The sequence below is a fragment of the Microtus oregoni genome, unplaced genomic scaffold (assembly GCF_018167655.1).
Source record: "Microtus oregoni isolate MIOR12 unplaced genomic scaffold, Mior012 000022F_ref0000154, whole genome shotgun sequence".
Taxonomy (NCBI): domain Eukaryota; kingdom Metazoa; phylum Chordata; class Mammalia; order Rodentia; family Cricetidae; genus Microtus; species Microtus oregoni.
This window is the reverse complement of record NW_024543081.1, coordinates 13217069-13242879: the sequence shown is the minus strand read 5'-3', so window position 1 is coordinate 13242879 and position 25811 is coordinate 13217069. Positions and strand designations below refer to the sequence as shown.

At 45.6% G+C, this 25811-nt stretch overlaps 2 protein-coding genes across 4 annotated transcripts in view; one reads left to right on the top strand and one right to left on the bottom strand.

Annotated features, from left to right (window-relative positions):
- Nucleotides 1-1643: 1643 nt before the first annotated feature.
- Nucleotides 1644-24318, bottom strand: Eif3l (eukaryotic translation initiation factor 3 subunit L). Of its 2 annotated transcripts, XM_041672026.1 has the most exons (13): nt 24226-24318; nt 23724-23772; nt 22317-22527; nt 21262-21341; nt 19724-19785; nt 18134-18203; nt 17875-17948; nt 15502-15673; nt 12728-12882; nt 10965-11135; nt 6425-6922; nt 2663-2743; nt 1644-1840 (listed from the first exon to the last, which is right to left on the bottom strand). In XM_041672026.1, the coding sequence occupies exons 1-13, from the start codon at nt 24256-24258 to the stop codon at nt 1802-1804; spliced, it is 1695 nt and encodes a 564-aa protein (XP_041527960.1). In that variant the 5' UTR covers nt 24259-24318; the 3' UTR covers nt 1644-1801. The 2 variants fall into 2 exon arrangements, with proteins under 2 accessions (XP_041527960.1, XP_041527961.1); XM_041672027.1 differs by lacking the exons at nt 21262-21341; nt 23724-23772; nt 24226-24318 and having other exon boundaries at nt 22317-22395.
- The window catches only part of Ankrd54 (ankyrin repeat domain 54), a 27403-nt gene continuing 25512 nt past the window's right edge, over nt 23921-25811 (top strand). For both annotated transcript variants that reach the window (XR_005976164.1, XM_041672028.1), the window contains exon 1: nt 23921-24081. The gene's annotated coding sequence lies outside the window, so the exon portion shown is untranslated. The remainder of the gene's footprint in view (nt 24082-25811) is intronic.

The following is a 25811-nucleotide window of genomic DNA, read 5'->3' as shown; positions in this document are numbered from 1 at the left end:
GAGCTTCCAATGTTCTTCCAGCTTCAGTCTTCCAAGTGTGGGGATTACAGACAGGAGCCACCATACTTGGGCCAAAACTACCCTTGTGAGATTGCCTATAATTCTCCATAGCTCCTATCACCATCAGATACAGTAAGCATGACTTATCATATATCCACCATGAAAGTTTAAGTTTAGCTGGGCGGTGGTGGCGCACACTTTTAATCCCAGCACTTGGGAGGCAGAGATAGGCGGATCTCTGTGAGTTTGAGGCCAGCCTGATCTACAGGAGCTAGTTCCAGGACAGGCTTCAAAACTATAAAGAAACCCTGTCTCAAACAAACAAACAAACAAAAAGTTTGAAACAAACAAAAAGCTGAAAAGATACAATTTGTTTTTTTCATACTTGGACCTCTTCCTTGCCTGGCAGACTCTGGTGGATCTAGGACTCCATCGTCTTACTAAGTTCTATGCTGTCCCCAGGGCTGCTGTACCAAATCGTAACACGCTTGGAGGCTTAGAGCAGAAATCACATTGAGCTACTCCTCAGCACAGGGCTGAGAACCCCAACGTCTGTTCCTGTCTCTACCTACTGTGGCTCTCGTAAGGATCCCTGTCACTGGATTCAGAGCCCATCTGGATGTCTAAGACTCTAGCTTCTATCCACACGGATCTCCTTCCACATAAGGTTACAGCAATAGCTTGCAGGCATTTGGTGAATCAGTGGGAGAGAAGAGTTTATGAATTCCAAATGCGGGGGAGGAACGAACGAGAGAGCATCCACCGTGTGCCAGGCAACAAATGGGTGCAAACAGCATCTGCCCGTTCCTGTTGGGCTCACAAAGAGCAGTTGTCCTGCAGTCACCTTCTGCACCAGGCACCAAACCCAGGCACTGGGTTGCCAGTCAAGACAACAAGGTGACAGGCACATCACTAGCGCCCAGGAAAGGAAAAGCCACTTTGCCCAGCTTTAGCACCTGTCACCACCAGAAGTTACCAAGCTCCGCCAGCCTGAGTCACGTATCAAGATCCTGTCTCAAAAAGTAAAAAAAAAGGGCTGGAGAGATGGTTCAGCAGCTAAGAGGGATCTGACTCCCCTTTCTGGCTTTTGCAGGCACTACACACATGGTGTGCAGACATATGCAAACACCCATACTCAAGATCCCCCCACCAAACCCCACAAGGACACATCTATAATCCTAGCAGTACGGAAGTGAGGCAGTAGGATTTTCTAGGGGCATGCTGGGGTACAGCCTTGTCTCAACCAACCCCTGCCACCACACGAGAAAGATTTTTACAACAGATCTGTAGAGCAGGCACTAATCTGGACAGAAGGCAGTAATAAATTAGTTTGAAGACTGGCTTGTTTCTAACTATATGACCTCAATCACCGCAGGATCTATCTACTTTCTCAACAAATGGGACACTGCACAAAACCTGAGCTGTAGGGGTTAAGCGCGTCTGAGACTTGTCTGCACAACTCTTGGCAGTAGAGAAGTCCGACAGTCTTTTCCCAGGGGCCAGCACTGCCACTACCATGCTATGCAAATTATAGCAGGTCAGACGTCCTATAGAGCACACAGTATGTCTTGAACACAGGGATGAAAGAACTCAGCTTCCACACTGTCTGATGCACCACGAAATAATGAGACCACAAAGGCAGCTCCAACAAAGACCCTTTACTGAGAGCTCCTAAAACATCCAGTCCTTAATCTGAGCACGTTTCAACTCAGCTGATGGCTGACTTAGGTAAGGCTTCTCGGTGACAAGAGTGCTTCCCTCTCTATTATCAAACAGGTTCTCGACTCCTGCATGAGCATCCTCAGGGCCTCTGTCCCATCTTCTTCAGGGTTCGATTAAGCTACAAGGAACAGTAAAGCAAAGTTAGATGTGGGACTTTTGGGACCCATCTCAACAGTGTCCATGATTAAGAAGCCAGACTTCCAGCAGCCCTGAGGTCAGGGAGGGCCACAGAAAGCCAGGCATTCCTTAGACCCTCAGTGGTCACAGTTTTTTTTCTTATTGACAAACCCATACCCTATACTGCTCTGCCTATTTCATAGACAGGACAGGGGTTCGGGGGCCTAGACCAGTTAGCTTTAACCTCTCCCTGATAGAACAGTCCTGATTCGCTGTCTGACAGGCAAGGCTTAGACAGCTAAATAGTAAAAACAGTGCCACATGGTCATGATCCTGAAGGAGCATGGCCTCTGTCGGAGGACAAAGTGGCTCAGAGATAGACGAGGGAGTCCCACCAACTTGTGCTCTTTGGCATGACACACAAGACATTTCTTAGGGTAAGACAAGTGAGTACCAGGCCTGTTAAACACAGCTGCTAGTCGTTCAGCCTGCAGACACTGGCCAGACCTGTCTGGGCTGGAGAACACCCCAACTGGGAACCGGGAAAGGAGGGACTCAGCAGCAAATCCACCCATATTAGGAAATACCAGGAAGGGCAAGGAGTGGCACCCTTTAAGGCCACCCGCAGACCAAGATCTTGGAAAAAGATACCCTAGAAAGGGCTGACACAGCAAGTCCTGGGCCCAATCCACTCCCCAAGCTGCCAGGCAGCTGAGCTTAGAAAGTTAAAGGGCCAATCACATGCTTAAAAAGAAGCATGAGAAAAATTTAAAAGCCCCACCTCTATCCTCAGGCTTATCAGTCACTCTCTCAGACATCTTACCTCTTCAAATTTGTGAATCTGCCGGATAAAGAAATCCCCGTAGCGTCTGGCAACCTTGGTGTCTGCAATATGGATCATGTCCTATGGGAGAAAGCAGTCAGAAGTGGTGGGGGGCGGGGGAAGAGAGCCACCTAGTGTGGAGCCACTTAACTGCAAAGTACAACGGTGCCAAGTGTTGTCCCCAGTACTGGGGGCGGGGTGGGGAGGCTACACTACTTAGCTACATCTCCAGCCCTCTTTATTTTTCTTTTTTCTCTCTCTCTCTCTTTTTTTTTTTAAAGACGATGGAGAAATATTTATTTATTTATTATGTATACAGTGTTCTATATGCCTGCAGGCTGGAAGAAGGCACTATATCTCATCTTGGATGGTTGTGAGCCACCATGTGGTTGCTGGGAGTTGAACTCAGGACCTTTGGAAGAGCAGCCAGCCCTCTTAACCTCTGAGCCATCTCTCCAGCCCTTTATTTTTCTTTTTGAAAGGGTCTAAATTGCCCAGGCTGGCCTTGAACTTGAGTTGCTCCCTTCTCAGCCTCCCAAGCAAACAGCATTAGAGAGAACCTGAACTATCATACTCAGCTCCTACACTAATTTTCAAAAGCAAATTTGGGTAAAGCAGATCATGACCAGATAAATAAAAGCATGCATACGCAGGCACACACATGTAGTCCTAACACTTGAGAGGCTGATGAAACAGGAGCACCCCTGCTTCATCTACACAGTGAAGACCACTCTGCTCTCAACACTCCAAACCACCCAAGTCATAACTGGCATAGGGCCTTTAAACCATAGATGCAGTAGTAATTTTATCTGAATACAATGTCACAGCAAAACATGATTTGTGAGCTGGCTCAGTGATGGTGATCATCTATAATCCCAGGATTCCTACTTGGGTTGGGAGGTGGAGTCATGAGAATCCAGCAGAGCAAAACAAGACAGACTATTTTATCATGACGGAAGGTGAGAATCAACTACCAAAAATTGTCCTCTGACCTCTACATGCACACCGGCACACAGATCACACACACACAAACACAAAACAGAAAAATAAAACTTGTAATTTACAAGCCAACTGGGGAGAAGTATTTATTAAAGCATCTGAGTTGGGACTAGTTGTTGGTCACTAGGAGATGATGGTGGGAAGAACAGGTCAATGGTACTATAAAGAAATTGTTTATGTCAAACACTGAGAAAGAATTCAGGGCAGAGAACAGGCGTGTGGGAGGGGTGCGGACACACATTTGTGCAGATGTATACAATTGTGCACAGAGGCCAGAGGCTTATGTAGAATGTCTTTTTTCATTACTCTCCAACTTATTTTAACTTTTAAATTAGGGGCTGGAGCCTTGTGGTGGTGGTGCACACCTTTAATCCCACCACCTGGGAGATAGAGGCAGGCAGATCTCTGTGAATTTGAAGCTAGACTGGTCTAAAGATTGAGTTCCAGGACAGTCTCCAAAGCTACATAGAGAAACACTGTCTCAAAAAAAAAAAAAAAAAAAAAAAACCAACAAAAAAAACAACCCTCCCCAAAGTAATAATAATAACAATAATAATAACAGGCTGGAGAGATGGCTCAGAGGTTAGGAGCACTATTGCTCTTCCAGAGAACCCGGGTTCAATTCCCAGCAACCACATGGCAGCTCACATCTGTCTGTAACTCCAGTTCCAGAGAATTTGACACCCTTACACAGACACATGCAGAACACCAATGCACATAAAATAAGAATAAATTAAAAAAAAAAGTTAAAAAGATTTTAAATTATATGCGGGTGGGTATCTGCATGTCTGCATATGAGAGCGGGTACCCAAGGTGGTTAGAGGCATTAGACAGCAGCCTGATGTGAATTCCAGTCCTTCAGAAGAGCAGCAAGTATACTTTTTTTGTTTTTTTTTGTTTCTTTGTGTAGCCCTGGCTGTCCTGGAATTTATTCTGTATCCCAGGCTGGCCTCAAACTCACTGAGATCTGGCTGCCTCTGCCCCGAGAGCTGGGATTAGAGGCCACCACTCCCGGCTCCAAGTAAACTGTTGAAGCCAAATTACTGGAAAGCCACACGAGCCTGACGATGGGCACGATTTCAGAACCCACGAAAGGTAGAGAAAGAAGAGCAACTCACAGAGCTGTCCTCCACCCTCCCACACACCATGTGGCACACACACTCGCTCTCTCCTAACAGACTACCCAAAACAGGACCCATCCATTCCATAATCACACACACACCCAAGCCTGAAAGCACTATTCACGAGAGCCAGAAAGAGCTGCTGCAGTGGGTACAAGCACTTTCTGTGAAAGCCTGATGGACGACCTGACACCTGGATCCCACACTGCAGGACAGAACTGCAAGTTGTTTTCTGACCTCCAGGCAAATACACCAAGGGGCACTTCAAGTGAAGTACCGTGGTAAGGGAAACTGCAACTACTTGATATATAAAAGAAGCAATGCAAATTAAAGCGAGGCTGGGTGGGGTGGTTTGAATGAAAACAGCCCCATAGGCTCATATATTTGAATGCTGGGTCTCAGTTGGTGGATCTGTTGGGAAGGATTAGATATGATCTGCTAGAGAGGCTGTTACCAGGAATGGGCTTGGAGATTTCAAAAGTCCACACCACTCCCAGTTAACTCTGTCTGCCTCTGCCTCAGGCCTAAGGATCGGATGTGAGCCCTCAGCTTCTGTTCTAGCACCACGCTCCCTTCCGTGATGGCTAATCTTTGGAACCATGAGCCCCAAATGAAATGTTTTTACAAACTGCCTTGGTGATGTGATGATGTTGCCATGGCAATGGAAAACTAAAACAATAGGCATGGTGGCACAGCCCTGTACCCCAACTACTTAGGAAACTGAGGCAGGAGGATCAAAGTTCTAGTCCTACTTGGGCAATTTCACAAAACAGGTTGTAAAACTGGGCTGGAGAGTGCTTGCCTAACATGCACAGGCTCTGCTTCATACCCGGCACTGCACAAAACAACAACAAAAGTCGTTTTCATCTTCTTGTTACACAGGACACTAAAGAGTCTGGCTCCATGGGGCTGGAGAGATAGCTCAGAGGTTAAGAGCATTGCCTGCTCTTCCAAAGGTCCTGAGTTCAATTCCCAGCAACCACATGGTGGCTCACAACCATCTGTATTGGGGTCTGGTACCCTCTTCTGGCCTTCAGGCATACACACAGACAGACTATTGTATACATAATAAATAAATATTTAAAAAAAAAAAAAAAAAGAGTCTGGCTCCACCTGGAGTCACAGCTCTACTCTTCAGGCCGCCGTAGTCCAAGGAAGCCACTGCTATGCTGTTAACACTTCAGTAGGAACTCAACACATTCTCAGACGTGTATACAAATGTGCTACAGATTACTAGGAGCGAACCTACAAAAGCCTTATGTACACTGGACAACAGCATATGTGTACAACCCAGCATATGGGAAGCTGAGGCAGGAGGATCATAAGCTCAAGACCCCATGTGTTCCTTCACGTAATAACCTAAAATCACCCAGAAGCCCATCAACAGGAGAGTAACCACTGTAGTGGGCGGGTGATGGGAGGTGACTGTCGGTCTCAGGGCAGGCATGAAAGAACTGAGCATGTGCAGCAATTGTGGAGAACAAGTCTCTCACAGCCAAAGTTGAGCTCTCATCCCAGCTTAAACCTCACTTTCTCAACAAAGCCTTCTTTACCATTTTATGCCTGGAACTTACTACATATCTGACTTAATTATAAGATCTATCATTTACCCCTTGGAGAGGATAAACAGGGGATGCCATACCTTATCAATATAGAAGTCCACCTCCGAGGCTGACTGGAACTCGCCATCTAGGGCAGAAATGCCACTGGTCCACACCAGGTTCTTCATCTTGTGCTTGAAGACAAGCAGCTGGATACGGAACTCCTGTTCTGTGAGGTCCAGGAAGCCAGCCAGCTTGGCCACAGGCATGGTGGTGTAGAGCTTGAGGAAGCTGCGGATGGTAGAGAGCTGGGCCTGCTGCTGCACTTCGTCAGAAAACACCTTCAGCTGCTGCAGGAAGGGCTCTTTGTGGTAGTTAGGATGCACATTGTCATAGTTGGGCACCACAGGGGACAGGAACTTGGGACAGGCATAGCTAAAAAGCTCCTCATAGACCTGGGGGTCGCCCTTCTGCATGCGCAGCATCTTGTCCCCGTATTTCTCCCGCAGCTGGAGGTGGATGCTCTCATCAATCCGCATGGGGTACATGGTGAGGGCAATGGCCAACAGAGCATGCATCTGCTCGTTCTGCTTGTTAATCTGGGGAAGTCAAAGAAACACAGACCATCATTTATCACGCTGTGCAGCACGCGTCAGTCGCTGCACTCTCCCAGGAGGCCTACAACCCCAACCCCAAGCTCTCTCGAGCCCCACCCAGTGCTAAGTCCTCCATGGCCGTCTCCAGAACCCTCCCCAGGGCCTCTCTGGTTGGCCTCACATTACTGGAAAGTCAATTCTTTTTTTTTTTGGTTTTTTTCGAGACAGGGTTTCTCTGTGGTTTTGGAGCCTGTCCTGGAACTAGCTCTGTAGACCAGGCTGGTCTCGAACTCACAGAGATCCGCCTACCTCTGCCTCCCGAGTGCTGGGATTAAAGGCGTGCGCCACCATCGCCCGGCTGGAAAGTCAATTCTTATAAAAACTTGTTCGCAGAAACATCTGATGCTAAAAGAAAAAATCTTCAACCTGATAAAGGACGAACTACCAAAACTAATCCCTGCATTCCCAGGAAGCCCACTGCCTAAGCTAGTCTAGAGAGCTGTGTCAGGACTCTCCAGCTCCAGCCCCTCTCTGCTCAGGCCATCCATGCTTCCTAGGAAACACTTCTTCAGCACACATGCCTTGAGCCCATCGTCCCCCACTAACTGCTTCAGATGTTTGTTTTCAGTGCTGAGGAATGAATCCAAGACTTTCATCATGCGAGGCAAGGGCTCTACCATCAAGTTAAGCTCCTAGCCCATCTACCCCAAGTTCCAAAGTGTTAATAATCTAAGGTGATGTCACGACAACAGAAGCAGAGTCCTGCTGGAGTGTACTTCAGTGGTCAGTGGTCATCTACACGTGCCACAGCTGAAAAAAACCACATGTTCTCACACACAGAAGCAAGAGATTGATCTGACAGAGGGGTAGAAGAGAGTTGACCCTAATGGCAAAGGCTTTTAATCTCAGCTACCTTAGTGTTTAAGGGATGGGGAACACAAATTCAAGGCCTATTAGGGCAACAAAGTAAGTGTAAGGTTGGCCTGGTAAACTTAGTGAGACCTCTTAAAATGTCTTTGCTTTTGCTTTTGGGGGTGGCAGCAGCTGGGAACACAGCTCAATGGTACACTGTTTACCTACCAAGCATCAGACACCAAGTTTAAGCCCCCCCCCCACACACAGGAAGAAAAGCTGTAAGTCCTGTAAGCTAAGATAATGAACAGTATGGAAAGATATACCCACAGGAGGAACAGTGGCACAAATATTATAGCGTAACCAACCACCTTCTGATTGGGTTTAAGGCCTGCTCCACAGGAGGAACTATATATCTCCTTCTGTAATTTAGGCAGAGAACCCACAGTAGGGAAGCCCATAGGCCCCATGGGTGAACCTAATGCTATTAGTTTGCTAAATGGACATAGCACCAAAATGTCCTCTAAATCTGTATCTCTCGGGCTTTATCAAAGAAGCTTCATTGTGTAATGGACAGCAGTTAACACAGAAATTCACAAGTGGCCAAAATCCCAAAAAAGTCACAAATGGGATATCTATATTGCACTCCCTGCACCCCAGACTCAGGGACCATGGAGAAAGAGGGGCAGGAAGACTGAAGAGTCAGAGACTAAGAAGGACTTTGGTGCTGTGGAAAAACCTTCTTGCACACTATAAAGACTTGTCACTCCAACTGGTTTAATAAAATGATGATTGGCCAGCAGCTAGGCAGGAATTATGGGCAGGAAAACCAAATTTGGAGAATGATGAGAAAAAGGGCTGATGGAGTCAGGGGAGATGAAGCAGAATGTGTAGAAAATGAGCAAACAAGCCATGAGCAACGTGGCAAAGCATAGATTAGAAATATGGGTTAATTTTAATATAAGAGCTAACTAGCAATAAGCCTGAGCTATCTATCGACCAATCATTTATAATTTGTATTTGTATAACTGACTGCTCTCAAGTCAATTATTTGAGAAGCAGCTGCAGGTTATTTGGGAGCAGTTGGTAGGGACAGAAAAACTCTGCCTACACTCTGGAGTAAAATAGTGTCTTCTGGACATGACAGGACACCTGCACTCAGGAATGACACCAACTGTGGTTTCCTGGACAAGAACTAGCAAGACAGCCGGGCGATGGTGGCGCACGCCTTTAATCCCAGCACTCGGGAGGCAGAGGTAGGCGGATCTCTGTGAGTTCGAGACCAGCCTGGTCTACAGAGCGTGTTCCAGGACAGGCTCCAAAGCCACAGAGAAACCCTGTCTCGAAAAACCAAAAAAAAAAAAAAAAAAAAAAAAAAAAAAAAAGAACTAGCAAGACAGTCACCATTCCAGCATGGAACAGGAAGGGGCGGAGCTCAAGAGCCCTCACCGCTTGCTGAGGAGCCATTAGTAGGTGATGGCATCTGAGGGAGAGTCAGTTTGCAATGGCACTGTACCCAGGAGGGCATGGGCAACAGACATTTGATTCTTAAACATAACTGATTCTTAAACATAACCAAGCAAACAAAAGACACAAGGTTGAGAGGGCTGGGAGTTCTGGGAAAAGTATGGAGTGGATATGATGAAGATATAGTTATACTGTGTGCATGCACGAAACTCTCACGTAATGAAGAAAACCATGACACTGTTTAAAAACCCAACATGCTGAGGAGGAAGACAATGGCCAGCTGCAGCTATCAACAAAGTTCCCGCACAACAGCTGCTGTAATCCCTGGAAGTGAGTGCGTTCAGAGAATAGCAAGGGCCAAATTTATATCAATTAAAATATGCCAATATCTTATATTATATTTTATATATCAATATACAAATTTATATAAATTTATATGTACAAAGAACTAGAAAAGGGACTGACTGGAGAGATGGCTCAGAGGTTAAGAGCACTGGCTGCTCTTCCAGGGGTCCTGACTTTAACTCCCACAATCACATGGTGGCTCACAGCCATCTATAATGAGATCTGGTGCCCTCTTCTGGTATGAGGACATACATGCACGCAGAACATATATAAATAAATCTTAATTAAAAAAAAAAAAAACTAGAAGAGCCAGGTGGGCTGTTGGTGGCAGAGGTAGGCAGATCTCTGAGCTTGAGACCAACCTGGTCTACAGAGCAAATTCCAGGACAACCAAGGTTACCCAGTGAAATGCTATTTCAGAAACAGACAAAAAAACAAAACCAAAGGGGCTGGAGAGATGGCTCAGTGGTTAAGAGCACTGACTGCTCTTCCAGAGGTCCTGAGTTCAATTCCCAGCAACCACATGGAGGCTCACAGCTATCTATAATGTAAACCTGGTGCCCCCTTCTTGGCATGCGGGCACACATGGAAGGAATGATGTACACATAATAAATAAATCTAAAAAAAAAAAAAAAACAAAAACAAAAAGCACTAGAAGAATAGTTTTAAGGTTTTCAACACAAAGAAATTATAGATTATAAAAAATATCCTGAATTTTTGGTTGTTTGTCTATTTATATATATGGGCTGTCCCGGAATTCATTATGTAGACCAGGCTAGCCTCAAACTCAGAGATACACCTGTCTCTGCCTCCTAAGTACAAGAATTAAAGGTATGCACCACCCAGCTCTGATTTTTCTTTTTCTTTTTTATCTAATTACCACATATCCCACAAATACACACAATTTAAATTATATTGAAATGAAGTAGGTTTTTGTTTGTTTTTGGTTTTGGTTTTTCGAGACAGTTATTCTGTGTAATAGTCCTGGCTGTCCTGGGACTCGATTGGTAGACCAGGCTGACCGCAAACTCACTGAGATCCGCCTGCCTCTGCCTCTTAAGTGCTGGAATTAAAGGCATATGCCACCACTGCCTGGTGAAATGAAGTATTTTTAAGAGTAGCAAATTTTTTTTTTTTTTATTTTCGAGATACGGTTTCTCTGTAGTTTTTGGTGCCTGTCCTGGAACTAGCTCTTGTAGACCAGGCTGGCCTCGAACTCTCAGAGATCCACCTGCCTCTGCCTCCCGAGTGCTGGGATTAAAGACGTGCACCACCACCGCCCGGCAAGAGTAGCAAATTTTAGATAGTGTTTATCCAGAACTGTTGGTACAAGTGCTAAGGAATCAGCTGCCCGGTGAGACAGTGATTGCAGTTCTCTTACCATTTCATACTTGTATGTGGTCCTCTGGAACATACTCTTGGTCCTCTGGATATACAGGAGGATGTTGGCAAAGACCCGGATAGCATCCTGGTAGCGACGCATCATCAAATACGCAAAGCCAACATAATAGTATGTGGTGACCTGGCACTCAGGTACACGGGAATACATGCTCTGCAAAGGAAGGTGGAAGCAGTAGCCATGAGTCCTGATTCATATCAAACCAGAAAAAAAAAGAGGGATAATTGGATGGGATAATAGATTGGTATTTGTGAGTTATTGTTTTTAGACAATTATATTGGTATAGATTCTTGTATATTGATACAAAGTTAAATTATATTGAATATTGTATGCATGTATGCCTCCACCTGTTTGAAATATTGTTTATGTATTTATACCTACCAGATTGCAGTGTACATTACTACCTCTGATTATACATTGTTTACATTTGAAGGTCATTGTCTTTATTTATTGCACAGTTGTTTATTGTCTTAGTCTTTAAGTTAGATAGGTATTGAGAATTATAGATCAATAGTCATCTATGTTTGTAATATTTATAATTAGACTAATCAGGTTCTTTAGATACATAGAGATTATATTCAGTATAGATAGATCTTTTTTTAATTAATTAATTTATTATGTATACAATATTCTATTTATTTATTCTGTATACAATATTCTGTCTGTGTGTATGCCTGCAGGCCAGAAGAGGGCACAAGACCCCATTACAGATGGCTGTGAGCCACCATGTGGTTGCTGGGAATTGAACTCAGGACCTTTGGAAGAGCAGCCAGTGCTCTTAATCTCTGAGCCATCTCTCCAGCCCCAGATAGATAATCTTCAACCTCTTCAAAGAGCTATAGAAAATGGCTTTTAATCTAACTTAAGAGTTCCGTGGTAGTGAGACACAATCGCTCCTGGCAACACTGATCTATTCCTGAGAGAATGTTGAGCACCAAAGACACTCCACCTGGAGCCTTTCTTCTTGACAAAACCGACCTTTAGGCAAAGAAATGTCCATACATCAACCACTGACAGAGATACAGAGTATCCATAAATGGATAAAACAGGACTGTCATATCCTGCCAAGACAGGGTAAGATAGTTTTGAAAAGTTTCTTGCCTTTTAAAATGGTATGTCAGTTACGTTAGGCCTTAGCCAAAGTTGGTTGCTTCAACACTGTAAATGAGACTTTGGGTGATTGCCCAGGTAGTCAGTTGTCTCTGTTATTTGTTGCATATTTTGGAAGTTTCTCGATTGCACTTCCTGTTTACTCAAGTAATATTGTTTCCCTTCTCAGATCTTCAATGGAGTTAAAGATTAGATAATTGTAGCCACCTTCCTCATTTAGACAAGCTTATTTTCAATGCAATATTTAGACTCCTTGAAATAGAATGTTTAGTACAACTTTTGTTATGCATTCCTTACTTAATATTGTTTATTGTTTGTAATTTTATATTTGTTATCTGTTCCTATTGTATATAGTTGTATTGGATTTGGATCGATCTTATTTAGACAAAAGGGGGAGATGATGGGGAAACTGTCAACCAATCACATCTAATTAAGGAATGGCAACCTGGACCCCAAAAAGAAAAACTGGGAAGACCCAGGTGTGCGCTCTCTCCCTGCGTGGTGCCCGCCGGAGATAGGAAGACGGACCTCTCACTCTTGTAGCATGAGTTTTCCTCTTTTAGCCATTAAAAAATAATTGTTATTCTTGAGATGACCTGGCTATTTATTGTACCGTCCTAATCCGCTACACCTACCTTCTTGTTCAGCTCGATATTCTCTAGAACCTTGATAGCCTGGTAGTAATCCCCCAACAGGGAATGCAGGCGCAGAAGCCCCACCAGGCTGAAGTAGCCCAGCATCTTGTAGAGGGAGTGTCGTCCATACTCCCCAGCCACGCTTTCAGGGTCGCCTGTGAGGGAAAGATGTTCTGAGTGCTTCCACAGATGAAGGTAAAAAGTGACCAGCCTGGGCCCTGACTGTTACTAAGACTCCTCACCTGATGCCAGGTTTCAAAGTGTGCGCATGCGTTCATCTTATGATGACTAGCAGCTGCATTGAGAGTGGCAGCTCATTTGTTGTTTTTGTTTTAATCCTAACATATCTAAGAACGTGAGAAGGACCTCACTGAGAACAGTTATTCACAGGCCAAAGCCAAAAGCTATTTACCCACAGATGCTATGCTATGGCCTTTTCTGTGGATCCAATAGGCATGGATAACACTGAAACAAATGCCAGGCAGAAGCATGGCTGCCTTTGTACCCTCAGGCAGTGTGTCCTGGAGGCCACATGGTTGTGCCTGCTCCTTGTCACAGCTGACCTAAAGACCTAGTCCCTTTCCTCAGCACTCTACTTAACACAATCACAAACAAACCAAACTCACGCCTGTGAATTTGACAGACATGTCTCCAAAATAATCTCTCAATGGGAGTTGAAAGGGCCGACAATATGGTTGAGCAGGTAAAGGCACTTGCAGCCTAGTCTAGCAAATTGAGCCACAACTCCCAGAACCCAAGTAGAAAGAGAAAATCAACTCCTACAAGTTGTTCTCTGCCCTCTGAATGGGTACACTGTGGCACATGTGCACCTATACACAGAAATAAATAAAATAGAATTTAAAAAAATTTAGTGAAGCCAGGTGGTGCACGCCTTTAATCCCAGCACTTGGGAGGCAGAAGTAGGAGGATCTCTGTGAGTTCACGGCCAGCCTGCTCTACAGAGCTAGTTCCAGAACAGGCCCAAAGCTACGGAGAAACCCTATCTTGAAAAATCAAAACAAAACAAAAAACCAAAAGAACAACAACAACAACAGAAAACTTGGTGAACTAACAGTATTTGCTGTTAATTTAAAAAAAAAAAAAAGTGAGTTTTTGCTTGGTTTAGTGGCGTATGGCTTTAATCCCCGCAGAGGCAGGCAGGCCTCTGAGCTCAAGACCAGGCCAGTCAGAGCTACACAGAGAATCTGTCTCAAAAATAAAAAGAAACAAAAGAATGAGCTTCCAAAGACTTACCTGATGAGGTGAGGAACAAGATTTTTTTTTCTTTTTGGTGCTGGGAATGAATCTAGGGCTATGCATATGCTGAGCACATAGCTTGCCTGGACTGTTGCATAAACTGAACACAAAGAACCCGCAAAGAGAGGGCTGCTGAACTTGCCTAAAGGTGAGATGATCCTTCAGGGTTCCAGATTCATGAAAGAGTCTGCGAGACATTGTGCAGGATACAAAAAAAAGTGACTGAACTGTCTTTGAATTTTCCTGCTTCATGGAAATGTCTGCTGGATACTATGGGCCTGTAGGCTAAAGATAGATGCCCCAACGGTACAAAAACTTTGGGTAACTGTACAGGTAGCAAGATGTCTCTGTCATTTCTAGAGTTTTGGAAGTTTCTTATTTCTTGTTTACTTAGGTAATATATCCTTCTGGAGTCTTTGATGGAGTTGAAGAATGGATAGATAGTTATAGTAAAATAGATCTAAATATTGTAACTAATTCTTGCTTAATAACTGTTTTGTTATATGTAATTTTACTATGTTAAAATGAAAGCCTTTCTTTTTTGTTTAAACAAAAAGGGGAAATGGAGTAGGAGGGCCTTCTGTCTATGTTACTTTCATTGGTCAAATAAAGAAACTGCCTTGGCCTTTTGACAGTACAGCAGCTTAGATAAGCGGAGTAGAGCGAACAGAATGCTGGGAGAAAAAAAGCAGAGTCAGGCAGACGCCATGGCTCTCTGGCCCGTGAAGGACGTGGGCTAGAATCTTGTTGGTAAGACACAGTCATGTGATGATACACAGATTTATTAGAAATGGGTTAATTAAGATGTGAGAGTTAGCCAAGAAGAGGCTAGAGATAATGGGCCAGGCAGTGTTTTAAATGAATACAGTTGCTGTGTAATTATTTCGGGTAAAGCTAGCTGGGTGGCGGGACGTGGCCTGCAGGCCTCATCACTACACATGATACTTTAGTCCACCTCATTTTTAGGCTCTGTTCTTCCAGGTTCACACCAACTACAGTGGTGATAAACACACACGCTTACATAATAATGGAAATGTTATGGTTCGCTTTTTTTTTTTTGGTTTTTCGAGACGGGGTTTCTCTGTAGCTTTGGTGCCTGTCCCGGACCTAGCCTGTAGACCAGGCTGGCCTCGAACTCCCAGAAATCCGCCTGCCTCTGCCTCCCGAGTGCTGGGATTAAAGGCTTGCGCCACCACCGCCCAGCGGTTCGCATTATTTTAAATGTAAAGAGCAGGTAAAATGGCTCAGCTAGTGAGAGCACCAGCTGTAATAGGCCAGCAACTTGGATTTGATTCCAAGAATCCATGTTATGGAGGAGAGAACCAACTTCTGCATGTGTGTCCACATGTATATCATCATGAACACATACACACACAGCAATATTTTTTTAACACATAAAGAATTCCCAACAGAAAGTTTGGGTGGTATTAATGCAAACAAAGGCCCTGGAGACACTGCAGAGCAGTTGAAAACAAAGATCTCAGGGAGACCAGCTCGGCCTTGCCTACCGCACTCACCTCCGCTCGTGTAGACCTCCAGTTGCCGGTTGATGTTGGATTTGTCTACCAGTGAATGAAGTACATTAAGGACACTGTGAACATTCCAGATTTTAGGGTTAGATCTAAGGAAGTCAATCTCCTCCTCGGACTTCTTGGCAGTCTTGCAGCGGTACTGACTAAATGACTGGAACTGTTGAGGAAGAGGGAAAGATGAGAGGAGGGTAAATCCCAGTGACAGTCGTGTGCTGAGAATGAAGTGACACAGGCTTTTATTCAATAATTTTTAGGATAGGGAATGACTTAGCTATATAGCGCAGGTGGCCTCACACTCTCAATGGCCATACTTCTGCTTAAGCGCCAGGATGAAGACAAGGTGTGTGTTTTCAAGTCATAGCAAACGGCACAATAAAGCACAACACTGTCACAACAGCTCTATAGGCAAATTCATATAAACACCTAGGCACCAACGTGGTGCCCCTCCCTCTAGAGTAACTGATGCCTATGCAACAGCAGCAAGTACTTTTGTGTTATATGAGGTTGAAAAGACTACATAAAACTCCATCAAAAGGCCAGGGGTAGAGGCAGTCTTTAATTCCGGCACTGAGGCAGATGTTCAAGGCCAGCCTGGTCCACAAAGTGAGTTCCAGCCCAGTCAGAGCTACACAGTAAAACCCTATCTCAAGGGGAAAAAAAAGCGCTGACTGAGGAAGTCTCTTTCCTTGGTCAGGGAGACTCGCAGGCACTCCCGTCTCTGTGGATTAGAAAGTCCCCTAACAAAAGAACACCAGCTAAACTAAGGAATTATGCTTATCTTAAGACGGATAAAGCTCAACCAGAGGATTCTCCTCCATTCCCAAGCCAATCAGACAGCCAACAATCTCAAATTATGCCAAGAGGCTGACAAAGCTGAGAAGCCACAGGTGCCAAGTACACAGTGTGGCCTGAGATTTGTGCGATGAAGGGCACTGGGTTCTCCCTCTCTCTCACAGAGCCTGAAGGCATCTGCACCTGCCACAATTCATCAACGCGCTACCCACAAAGGCTCCCTGGCCTGCGGCATTCAAATACCTTAAATTAATATACTGATTTCAAGTGGAGGCACATACCCTTAGTCCCAGCACTTGGGAGGCTGAGACAGGCTGATCCCTGGTCTACAGACTGAGTTTCAGGACAGCCAGGGTTACACAGAGAAACCCTGTCTTGTGCAGAGGGGGAGGAATATATACTAATTTCTAACCTGGTCTGTAATCCCCTCAACATGGAGAAGAGGCAGAAGTTCGAAGAGAGCCTGGGATTCATAAGATGCCACGTCAAAGTAAATTAAAACAAAGGCAATGATTTGAGATAACATGGAACTTGCTACAATCCTCCTGCCTCTCCCTTCCAAGTCCTGGACTCACATGTGTGTGCCACCAAACCCCGGAGCGTATTCTGCTGGTAAGACGACTAAAGCAAAGCTGGAAAAGGACTGTGACAAGACTACTGTACACGGAACACACGTTAGCTGCTCTCTGACTAAGCACCGGAGGCGAGGAAGCCACACACCCAACATTCAGGGCCTCCAGGACCCAACAGTGGTGACACTGAACTTCTATCAGCAGGCTACACAGTCGTGACCACACCTTATACCTGGCCAATCTCTGTGCAACCTCAACAAGAGAACCCTGAGGCAAGAGACAGTTCCTCATTGATAAGCAATGTGTTCCTGATTCTGGCCCAGCGCAAGTCAGGCAAACACCACAATCAAGATAAAGAACTATTTCTAGCTAGGCAGGGTGGTATGCCCCTTTTGTCCCAGCACTTGGGAGACAGAGGCCACCCTGATCTACAAAGAGAAACCCAAATGTTTCTGTCTGATGGGTGAGACAGAGCACTGAAAGCTTAAACAACACCAGTTACTGAGACATGAGGCAGACCAGAATCAACAGCCACCTGACTCTAAAGCCTGAAGCATGCTGCTGCCAGACCAGTTCCTGAAGTCAGAAAAGTACTAGGTGACAGAGTTCGAGCCAAAGACTTCCAAGTTTGTATCTGGAATTCTCAGGCTTCAGTGTTCTCTTTAGAAAACCATTCCAGCCGGGCGGTGGTGGCGCACGCCTTGAATCCCAGCACTTGGGAGGCAGAGGCAGGCGGATCTCTGTGAGTTCGAGACCAGCCTGGTCTACTACAAGAGCTAGTTCCAGGACAGGCTCCAAAACCATAGAGAAACCCTGTCTCGAAAAAAAAAAAAAAAAAAAAAAAAAAAAAGAAAGAAAGAAAAAGAAAAACATTCTAACCCAGAGCCCAGTGCCAGGGAACCACGCTAGAGACAGCGTCACACAAATGAACGACCCACGGCTGTTCTCTGTAGGGATTACTTATTTCACGTTAAGGCTGAGGCTGAACAGGCACCTGGTAGATGAACTCATCGATGATGTCCCAGAGCCACTGGTTGGGAAGTTCGAGGGGAGCAGGTCCATCAGCATCTGTAGAGATCACAAGAAAATCAGACCTCAGACAGAAGTTTGCCTGTCGGAGCAGGGCCAGAGCACCTTCATAACCTCTCTCACCAGAGCACTATAAACGACAAGACCTCCCTTCTTCCCCACACTGGAATCCGGTTCAGGAGTCGGGTGCCCTAAAACCGTCCCTGGACAAAAGTGAGACTTACTGAGGATGTAGTTGAAGAGATTGCAGTAGTTGTAATAGGATTCAAACCTCTGCTCTAAAGAGGGTCCCCCCTGTAAAGAGAACAGGGATATCAGGGCACAGGTCTGCTCTCTCCCTGCATGTGAGAGCACAGAGGAAAGAGGAAAAAGGAGTCCTAGTAACTGAAGGTCAGGTCCACAGCCAACACAAGGGGCTGCAGATCTAGAGAAGCAGAGAAACAGAAGGTGTTTCAGGGAGCCACAGCCCTAACAAAAGTGACAAGGTAACATTGGAGAGCTTGAAGGTCAAGGAGTTAAAGGAGATAACACAGCACAGAACTACCAAGGGTTTCCAGCGACAGACAAGAGAATCGGGATGGCAAAGCCATTGGCCATGAACCGCCTCCTGGTAAAGACACGCCTACTCACTGGTATCATTTATGACTCCTAGAAAGGCACAGATGAACAGATTAAATTTACCATGTTGGGCTGGAGAGGTGGCTCAGAAGTTAAGAGCACTGACTGCTCTTCCAGAGGTCCTGAGTTCAATTCCCAGCAACCACATGGTGGCCCACAACCATCTGTAATGAGATCTGGTGCCCTCTACTGGATTATATAGGATATATGTAGGCAGAATACTGTATACATAATAAATAAATCTTAAAAAAAAAAAAGTTACCATGTCCCCAAATTCTACGATATTTATTATCTGGTCCTTCACAAAGGTTGACTCCGGTTCAGAGTCTCTTGAGCTGGGGAACATAGTGGGACAGCATATTTGTGAGGGAGTAGAAAGAACTGCCTTGGACAATTAGATTGTTCACTGTGTTCCCCAGCTCAGTGTGCTAGTGACTGGTGCTCTGACGGGCAGAGAATAGCTAGGAATCAGGAAGGGTGGAGACAGTCACAGGGAAGGCAACTGGCAAGTGAGTCAGCCAGATTCAGCAGGGTCAAGGATCTAACCTCAGATTTCCTAAACATGGACTATGGGGGGATATATTATTGTAAGTTCCCAAGAAGGAGGACTGGGATGGTGGAGATGGACAGGCAGGCACAAGTGTTCAAGTGTCTATAACAGATGCCAACTTTATGGGTCAAACTATTCTTTTGTCTTTTTTTCTAAAAAGTGCAGTGGTGCTGCACACTTTTAAGCTCAGCACTCTGAGGGCAGAGGCAGATGGATCTCTGTGAGCTCGAGACCCTCTTGTCTACAGACTGAGTTCCAGGACAGCCAGGGCTACCAGAGAAACCGTGCCTTGAAAAACCAAAACGTTAAAAGAAACCAACCAACCAATGGAGGGTAGGGGACTAGAGTGATTAAGAGTAATTCTTGCAGAGGACCAGGGTTAGATTCCTAGCATCCACATGGTGGATCACAACTGTATGTTAACTCCGGTCCAATGGATCTGATGCCCTTTTCTGACCTCTTCAGGCACACAGACATACATGTAAGCAAAACACTCAAACACATAAAATATATATAAAAAGAAACAACAACAAAGAGGTACCAAGCACCTTAAGACACAGAATACAACTAGGGAGTGTATTAGAGATGAAACGGACACAGACAGCTCACAAAAGTTTTAACACCAACATTAATGTAAAGTACTCACGCTGACTTTGGCATATATATGCCTGTAGTATAATTCTTTGTACAAAATTAGGAATACAGCATCTAAAAGACATAGCAAAAGGGTACTTCGTTAATCTACAAAGCAACTGGTGTTCCTGCAGCTGCAGCCTTTCAGTGGAGGGGCAAGGGTGATCTAGAGGGTAAACCTCTTTTTTGTTTAGGTTCTATTTATTATGTATACAGTATTCTGTCTGTACACTAGAATGAGAGCACCAGATCTCATTACAGATGGTTTTGAGCCACCTTGCGGTTGCTGAGATTTGAATTCAGGACCTCAGTCTCGGTCAGTGCTTTTAACCTCTGAGCCATCTCTCTAGGCCCTAAACCAGTGGTTCTCAATGTTTTTCATGCTGGGACCCTTTAATACAGTTCCTCATGCTGTAGTGTCCCGAACCCAACCATAAGATTATTTTGCTGCTACTCTATAAATAAATTTTGCTACTGTTAGGAATCATAACGTAAATATCTGTGTTTCCTGGTGGTCTTAGAGGCAAACCCTGTGAAAGAGTTGTTCAACCCCACAGAAGGGGTCGCTAGCCACAGATTAAGAACCTCTATTCTAGGGCTGGAGAGATGGCTCAGTGGTTAAGAGCATTGCCTGCTCTTCCAAAGGTCCTGAGTTCAATTCCCGGCAACCACATGGTGGCTCACAACCATCTGTAAAGAGGTCTGGTGCCCTCTTCCGGCCTGCAGGCATACACACAGACAGAATATTGTATACATAATAAATAAATAAAATAAATATTAAAAAAAAAAAAAGAACCTCTATTCTAAACTCTTAAGCTTATGCCCCAAGAACCTATGCACCCAGCCAGGGTGGTGGAGCGTGCCTTTAGTCCCAGCACTTGAGAGGCTGCAGCAGGGAGATCTCTGTGAGTTTGAGGTCAGCCTGTTCCACACAGTGAATTCTAGGCAAGCCTGAACCACACACAATGAGATCCTCTCTCAACAAAGGACTGTATACTGGCCAGGTGTGCCCAGAGAAAAGGATGTCCCATGCTGCTTTAGAGCTCCTAGCCATCTCTCCCTTCTCTCTCTCTCTCTGAGGCAGGGTCTCACCATGCTATCACTGGCCTTAAAGAAAAAGAAAAGTGAAAGGTGAGGGGATAATTAGCCCAAGCCAAAGTAACTCAAAGACCACATACCCCAAAGATGGAAGAGAAAAGTTCATATCTGGAAAAGCTCAAATTATCCAGCTTTCTCTAACCATGTAATTTTACTAAAAACCTACACCTTAAGCTCCAGGGAAATAAAATGCTAAGTGAAACACATACAGGCCAACCATGGTGGTGCACACCTTTAATTCCAGCACTTGAGAGGCAGAGGCAGGTGGATCTCTGATTTTGAGGCCAGCCTGGTCTACAGAGTGAGGTTCGAGACAGCCAGGGCTACACAGAGAAATCCTAGCTGGTAAAAGCAAAAAAGGAAGAAGAAAGAAACACAAGCTCCCTGGCCTTTCTGCTTTCATGATATCTGCTATCCAGCCCACGAGACACAGCGTTCACATCTACCACCTACCGTTACCAACTTGGGGAGCGATGGCTTCCGCCTCAGGCCATGGTGTATTCTTGAAGAATCTTTCAGTTAGCTTGGTCCAGCTGAAAGCCAAGCGAAAACAATTCACAACTCCAAAACAAGAAAGACTCAGGACCCAACCCGCAAATTCAGAACACAGGAGGTATCACAAAAACAAGCCTGAGCCCTCCAAGTCTATGACTCTTCTCAATCCAGCTCTTCTCTTTGGACCCTAGCAATGTGGGAACAGAGTTCAAATCCTGTTCACTGATCCAACAGGTGTCTGGTCATTTGCACATACCGCATCTTCCCAGAACTTCCTTAAAATATTTCCCGTCTCATCCCTAGCTGATCTGCCTATTATCCAGCAAACATTATTATCCACTACTCTGGAGCTTGGTCTGTGCTGATATGCATTGGGAGGTTGTACAATTCAGAAATTAAGCTGTGGTGTTAGAGTGTGCAGGTTTAGAACTCAGCATATGCACGGTGGGGGCTAGCTATGGTTGCTTCTATGCTTCCTTTACTGTAAAAAGAGGAAACCTGTGGAATTTAAACCATAGGATTACTGTCACAGGCAAAGTAGAAGCCACACAAAATACTCCAGCTCTGCTAACCTGCACTGGGAATATATGCTAATTGCTACTACCATCTTTATTAGTAGTGACATTATTTTAGATATGAACCTTTCTTGTTTGTGGGATACAAAGTCCAGTTAATGAACAAGGCCAGTGGTTCTCACCCTGTGGGTCTCAACCCTTTTGGCAAACCTCTATGACCGAAAATATTTACATGACAATTCAGTAGCAGAATAAGATTATGAAGTGACAACGGTAATAATCTTATGGTTGGGGGTCACCACAACATGAGTTGTATATTAAAGAGTCACAGTATGAGTAAGGTTGAGAATCACTGCTCGAGCCCAAGGAATCATAACACAGTGAAAACATCTCCCAAAAACCAAAACCCATAACACACACACGATTACACATTACTCATCTTGTAGGAACTTCATCAGTAGGCCAGTCCCACACAGAAACACAGTAAACAGCACATACCTGTTCTCATAAATGTCCTGGATCTCATACACCTTCTGGTCAATGACATCACTGGAAACACGACTGGCCTGAAGCTCATACACTTTCTGGTCAATCAAATCTGAGACAGTCTTGTGAAAATACTGGATGAAGTTTTTGATCACTTCGGGAATCACCTGGTAGGTCTGCTGCTCATACTGCCGTTCGTAGGCCAGGTCCTGCTTCGGGTCTCCTAAAGGACGGACACAATAAAAACTCTAGTGCTTGCAAGCTCATACGTATGATGGACCAGAAGGGCAGGACCACATCACAGGGCTGGGGATAGAGTTCAATCTTAATCATAGAAGCTGGGGTGGGTTGGGGAGGGAACACACAGCCACAGAAACACGCACCCCACCCCATACACTAAACTCAGATCCACACAAACCAGTATAATTTCCCTTTAAACATTTAGAGACACAAACTTTCCCCAAGTCACCCTCGATCCTTCAGAACAATTACCACCAAAGTTATTTCTTAGCCGGGCATGGTTGCATACACCTTTAATCCCAGCACTTGGGGGGCAGAGGCAGGTGGGTCTCTGATGCCAGCGTGGTATACATAGTAAGTTCCAGGATAGCTAGAGCTATATTTACAGTGAGACCCTGTCTCAAAAATAAAAAGAAAATAAAAAAGAGAAAAAAAGAAAACCAAACCAAAACAACAACAAAAAAAGGAAATTCACTTTCTAACTAAATAACTTATTGAAAGCTATTCAGTCTCCTTCCTCAGTTTTTTCACCTTTAAAGAGACATTAACGTAGTTTGTAAAACAACTCTAAGGGTCTGAATAAAACATTTAATGTAACGTACCCTAAGCAGTGCAAGCCACTTGGTACTTCCTTCATCTTAAAGTCACCACAGCATTTGAGTAAACTTCAAAAGCCTCCCCGGGATAGTTTACATGGACCTGGTTTGAATCAAGTACATTTTTCACACCAAGCTTTTCTTCCTCGGGGCTGGAATAGGGGTCAAGTGGTAGTGTGTGCTCGGGCTGCACCGGACCCCGAGTTCAATCTCCAGTCCAAATCAGCACACCCACAAAGGTTGTCCACCTTCACCTGATGGTTTAAACAAGGAAGGTTGTGGGTGTGGCTCAGAGCTGGCCTAGAAGCATGGGGCTCCATCTCCAGCATGACACATAACATTACCCACAAGGAAGGGAAACCTAGCCAGGCCAGCTATCCTTCCGACACCGGCAGGAAGAGCACAAAAAAGCCCTGATTTATTGGACTCTTGGCGCTAACCTACCACTCAGGCCTAATGGCCGACCCCAGACCTGGGCCACCAAGGTGTTTTTACCAGGGACCTGTCGGATTCAAAGCTGAGACAGTCAAAAAAGTGCCAATCCCTGGAGACAGTGAGCCAGCAGGGCGAATTCAGGTCTCACCTGTGTGCATATCATAGTCGCCCGGGTACGCATAGGGATCATATGCAGCCTGCGAGGAAAAAGACAAAGTCAGGAATGCACGCCCAGTGGGGATTCCAAAACGCCCGTCCTCAGGCGTACACGTCAAGCAGGAGGCTGATGTCACCACGCAGATAGGGCAGTCCCCACCTCGGAGGGGTTCATAAGTGTGCGAGAAATGAGAGCAGGGGCAAGGACGACCCACGGATACGGCGGAATAAGGAAAGCACGGTACGAGCGCGTCAGAGCAAAGAGCTCAGCTCCAAACACCCATCAGCCTGCCTCGGGCTGCAACGACACGCGGGGACAAACGCCGAGGAGTCGGGCAGAGGCGTGATCGGTGAGGAGTCCCGGAGCAGGGAGGGCCGGGATGGTCGCGGCCGGCATATTCCGGCCCGATCTGGACGCCGCCTTATCTTGGGGACAGATCCCACCGAGTCGGGTGCCCGAAGCGGAGCCCGCCACGCGCACAGCTCCTCATTACCTCAGACTCGTAGTCATCAGCCGGGTAAGACATGGCTACCGCGCTCCAGAACCCCGCGGGAGAGAGCGGAAGAAGTACTCTGCGCCTGTCTGGCTGGACAGGAAGTCCCGCCCAGCCCAAGTCTTACCGGAAGCCCTTCCGGGCCGGCTGGGGACCTGGTGTACGTTTGATTGGAAGGACCGAGCTCGCAAGCTGTCCGTGTTCCTTCTTCCTCCAATGGAGGCTTTTTAAAGGATGTGCTTCTGGAGTGCTGGTGTAAGCGCAGAAATAGGGGGCGGCGGGAGTTCTGTATAAAGGGGAAGCCTAGAGGACCTGTTGGCTCACGTCTGCGATCTCATAGTTGGCGGGGGCAGAAGGTTCGCAGCGAGATCGAGGAATACCCGAGTTTAGTTACTTCAAGGACAGTGCGGTTATAGAGCAAGAGGCTAAAAAAACAAAACAAGAACTAAAGGGGAAAAAAGAGGAAAGAAGGGGAATCGGAAGAGAATTGTCACACAACAGATGGCAGACTGCCGGTTTCTAGAGGGGCGTTAAGATGTAGTGGGCCTGACCTGAGGTTTAGGTGTAAGTGGTTTGCCTGCAGCGAGAAATGTCCTAAAATTTTTTTTTAAATAATTAAACCCTGGAATACGTGAAACAACCCAGCTGGTAAGGGTTTTTGCCGCCCAAGCCTAACCTGAATCGATCCCAGGGACCCACATGGTGGAAGGAGAGAACCAACTCTTCAAAATTGTCCTTTAACCTCCAGGACACACACATTAAATTGTAGAACGAATTCTAGTTGGGCTTTTTTGTTTTGTTTTGTTTTTCGAGACAATTTCTCTGTATAACAGCCCTAGCTGTCTTGGAACTAGCTCTTGTAGACTGACTGACCTCGAACTCACAGAGATCCATCTGCCTCTGCCTCCCTGAGTGCTGGGATTGCAGGTGTATACCACCACCCGGCCAAATTCTAGTTGGTCTTAATAATAAAAACTCAGAGTCAGATGTAGGGGTTAAGGCTGCAGATAAGATAGACAGGACAGCCACTAGTGTTCTTTTACCAGCGTTCAGACGGAAGGGGCAATCCTGTCCTCAGACTGCTTTCTCCAGACTCTCCACTAAACCTCAGCCTGCAACTGTCTCCACCAAACCTCGGACTGCACTGAGCCCCTGTCTCCTTTCTACCTATACTCCTCCCTCTACCCAGCCATATCACTCCTGTCTCCACCTCTCTAGTGCTGGGATTAGACAGGTGATCCCAAGGGCTGGGATCACCTTTGTGTGAGCTCTGTTTCTCTTTTAGACAGATTCAATCTTGTGTAGCCCAGGGTACCCTTTAACTAACAGAGATCCCTCTGCCTCGGTCTCCCAAGTTCTGGGATTAAAGGCCTGCCCTACTGCTCCCCGGCTAAGATTTCTTATTTATTTTTGACACAGGTGTCTCTATTACATAGTTCTTGGTGTCCTGGAACTCAATATGTAGATCAGGCTGTCTTCAAATTCACAAGAGACCTTGCCTCTGCCTCCTAAGTGCTGGGATCAAAGGCTTGTGCTAGCACACCCCGCCCCCCAAGATATTTAACCTAGGCTTAAGCAATAGCATT

Bases quoted from the DNA above. Each gene is read 5' to 3' on its own strand.
- Eif3l (XM_041672026.1), bottom strand. From the start codon at position 24,258: ATGTCTTACCCGGCTGATGACTACGAGTCTGAG. The intron at 19,786-21,261 runs GTAGGTGGTAGA...TATGTCTTTTAG, and splicing joins CGCTCCCCAAGTTGGTAACG to ATGCTGTATTCCTAATTTTG. The intron at 12,883-15,501 runs GTGAGTGCGGTA...TTTCCCTCACAG, and splicing joins GGAGGTCTACACGAGCGGAG to GCGACCCTGAAAGCGTGGCT.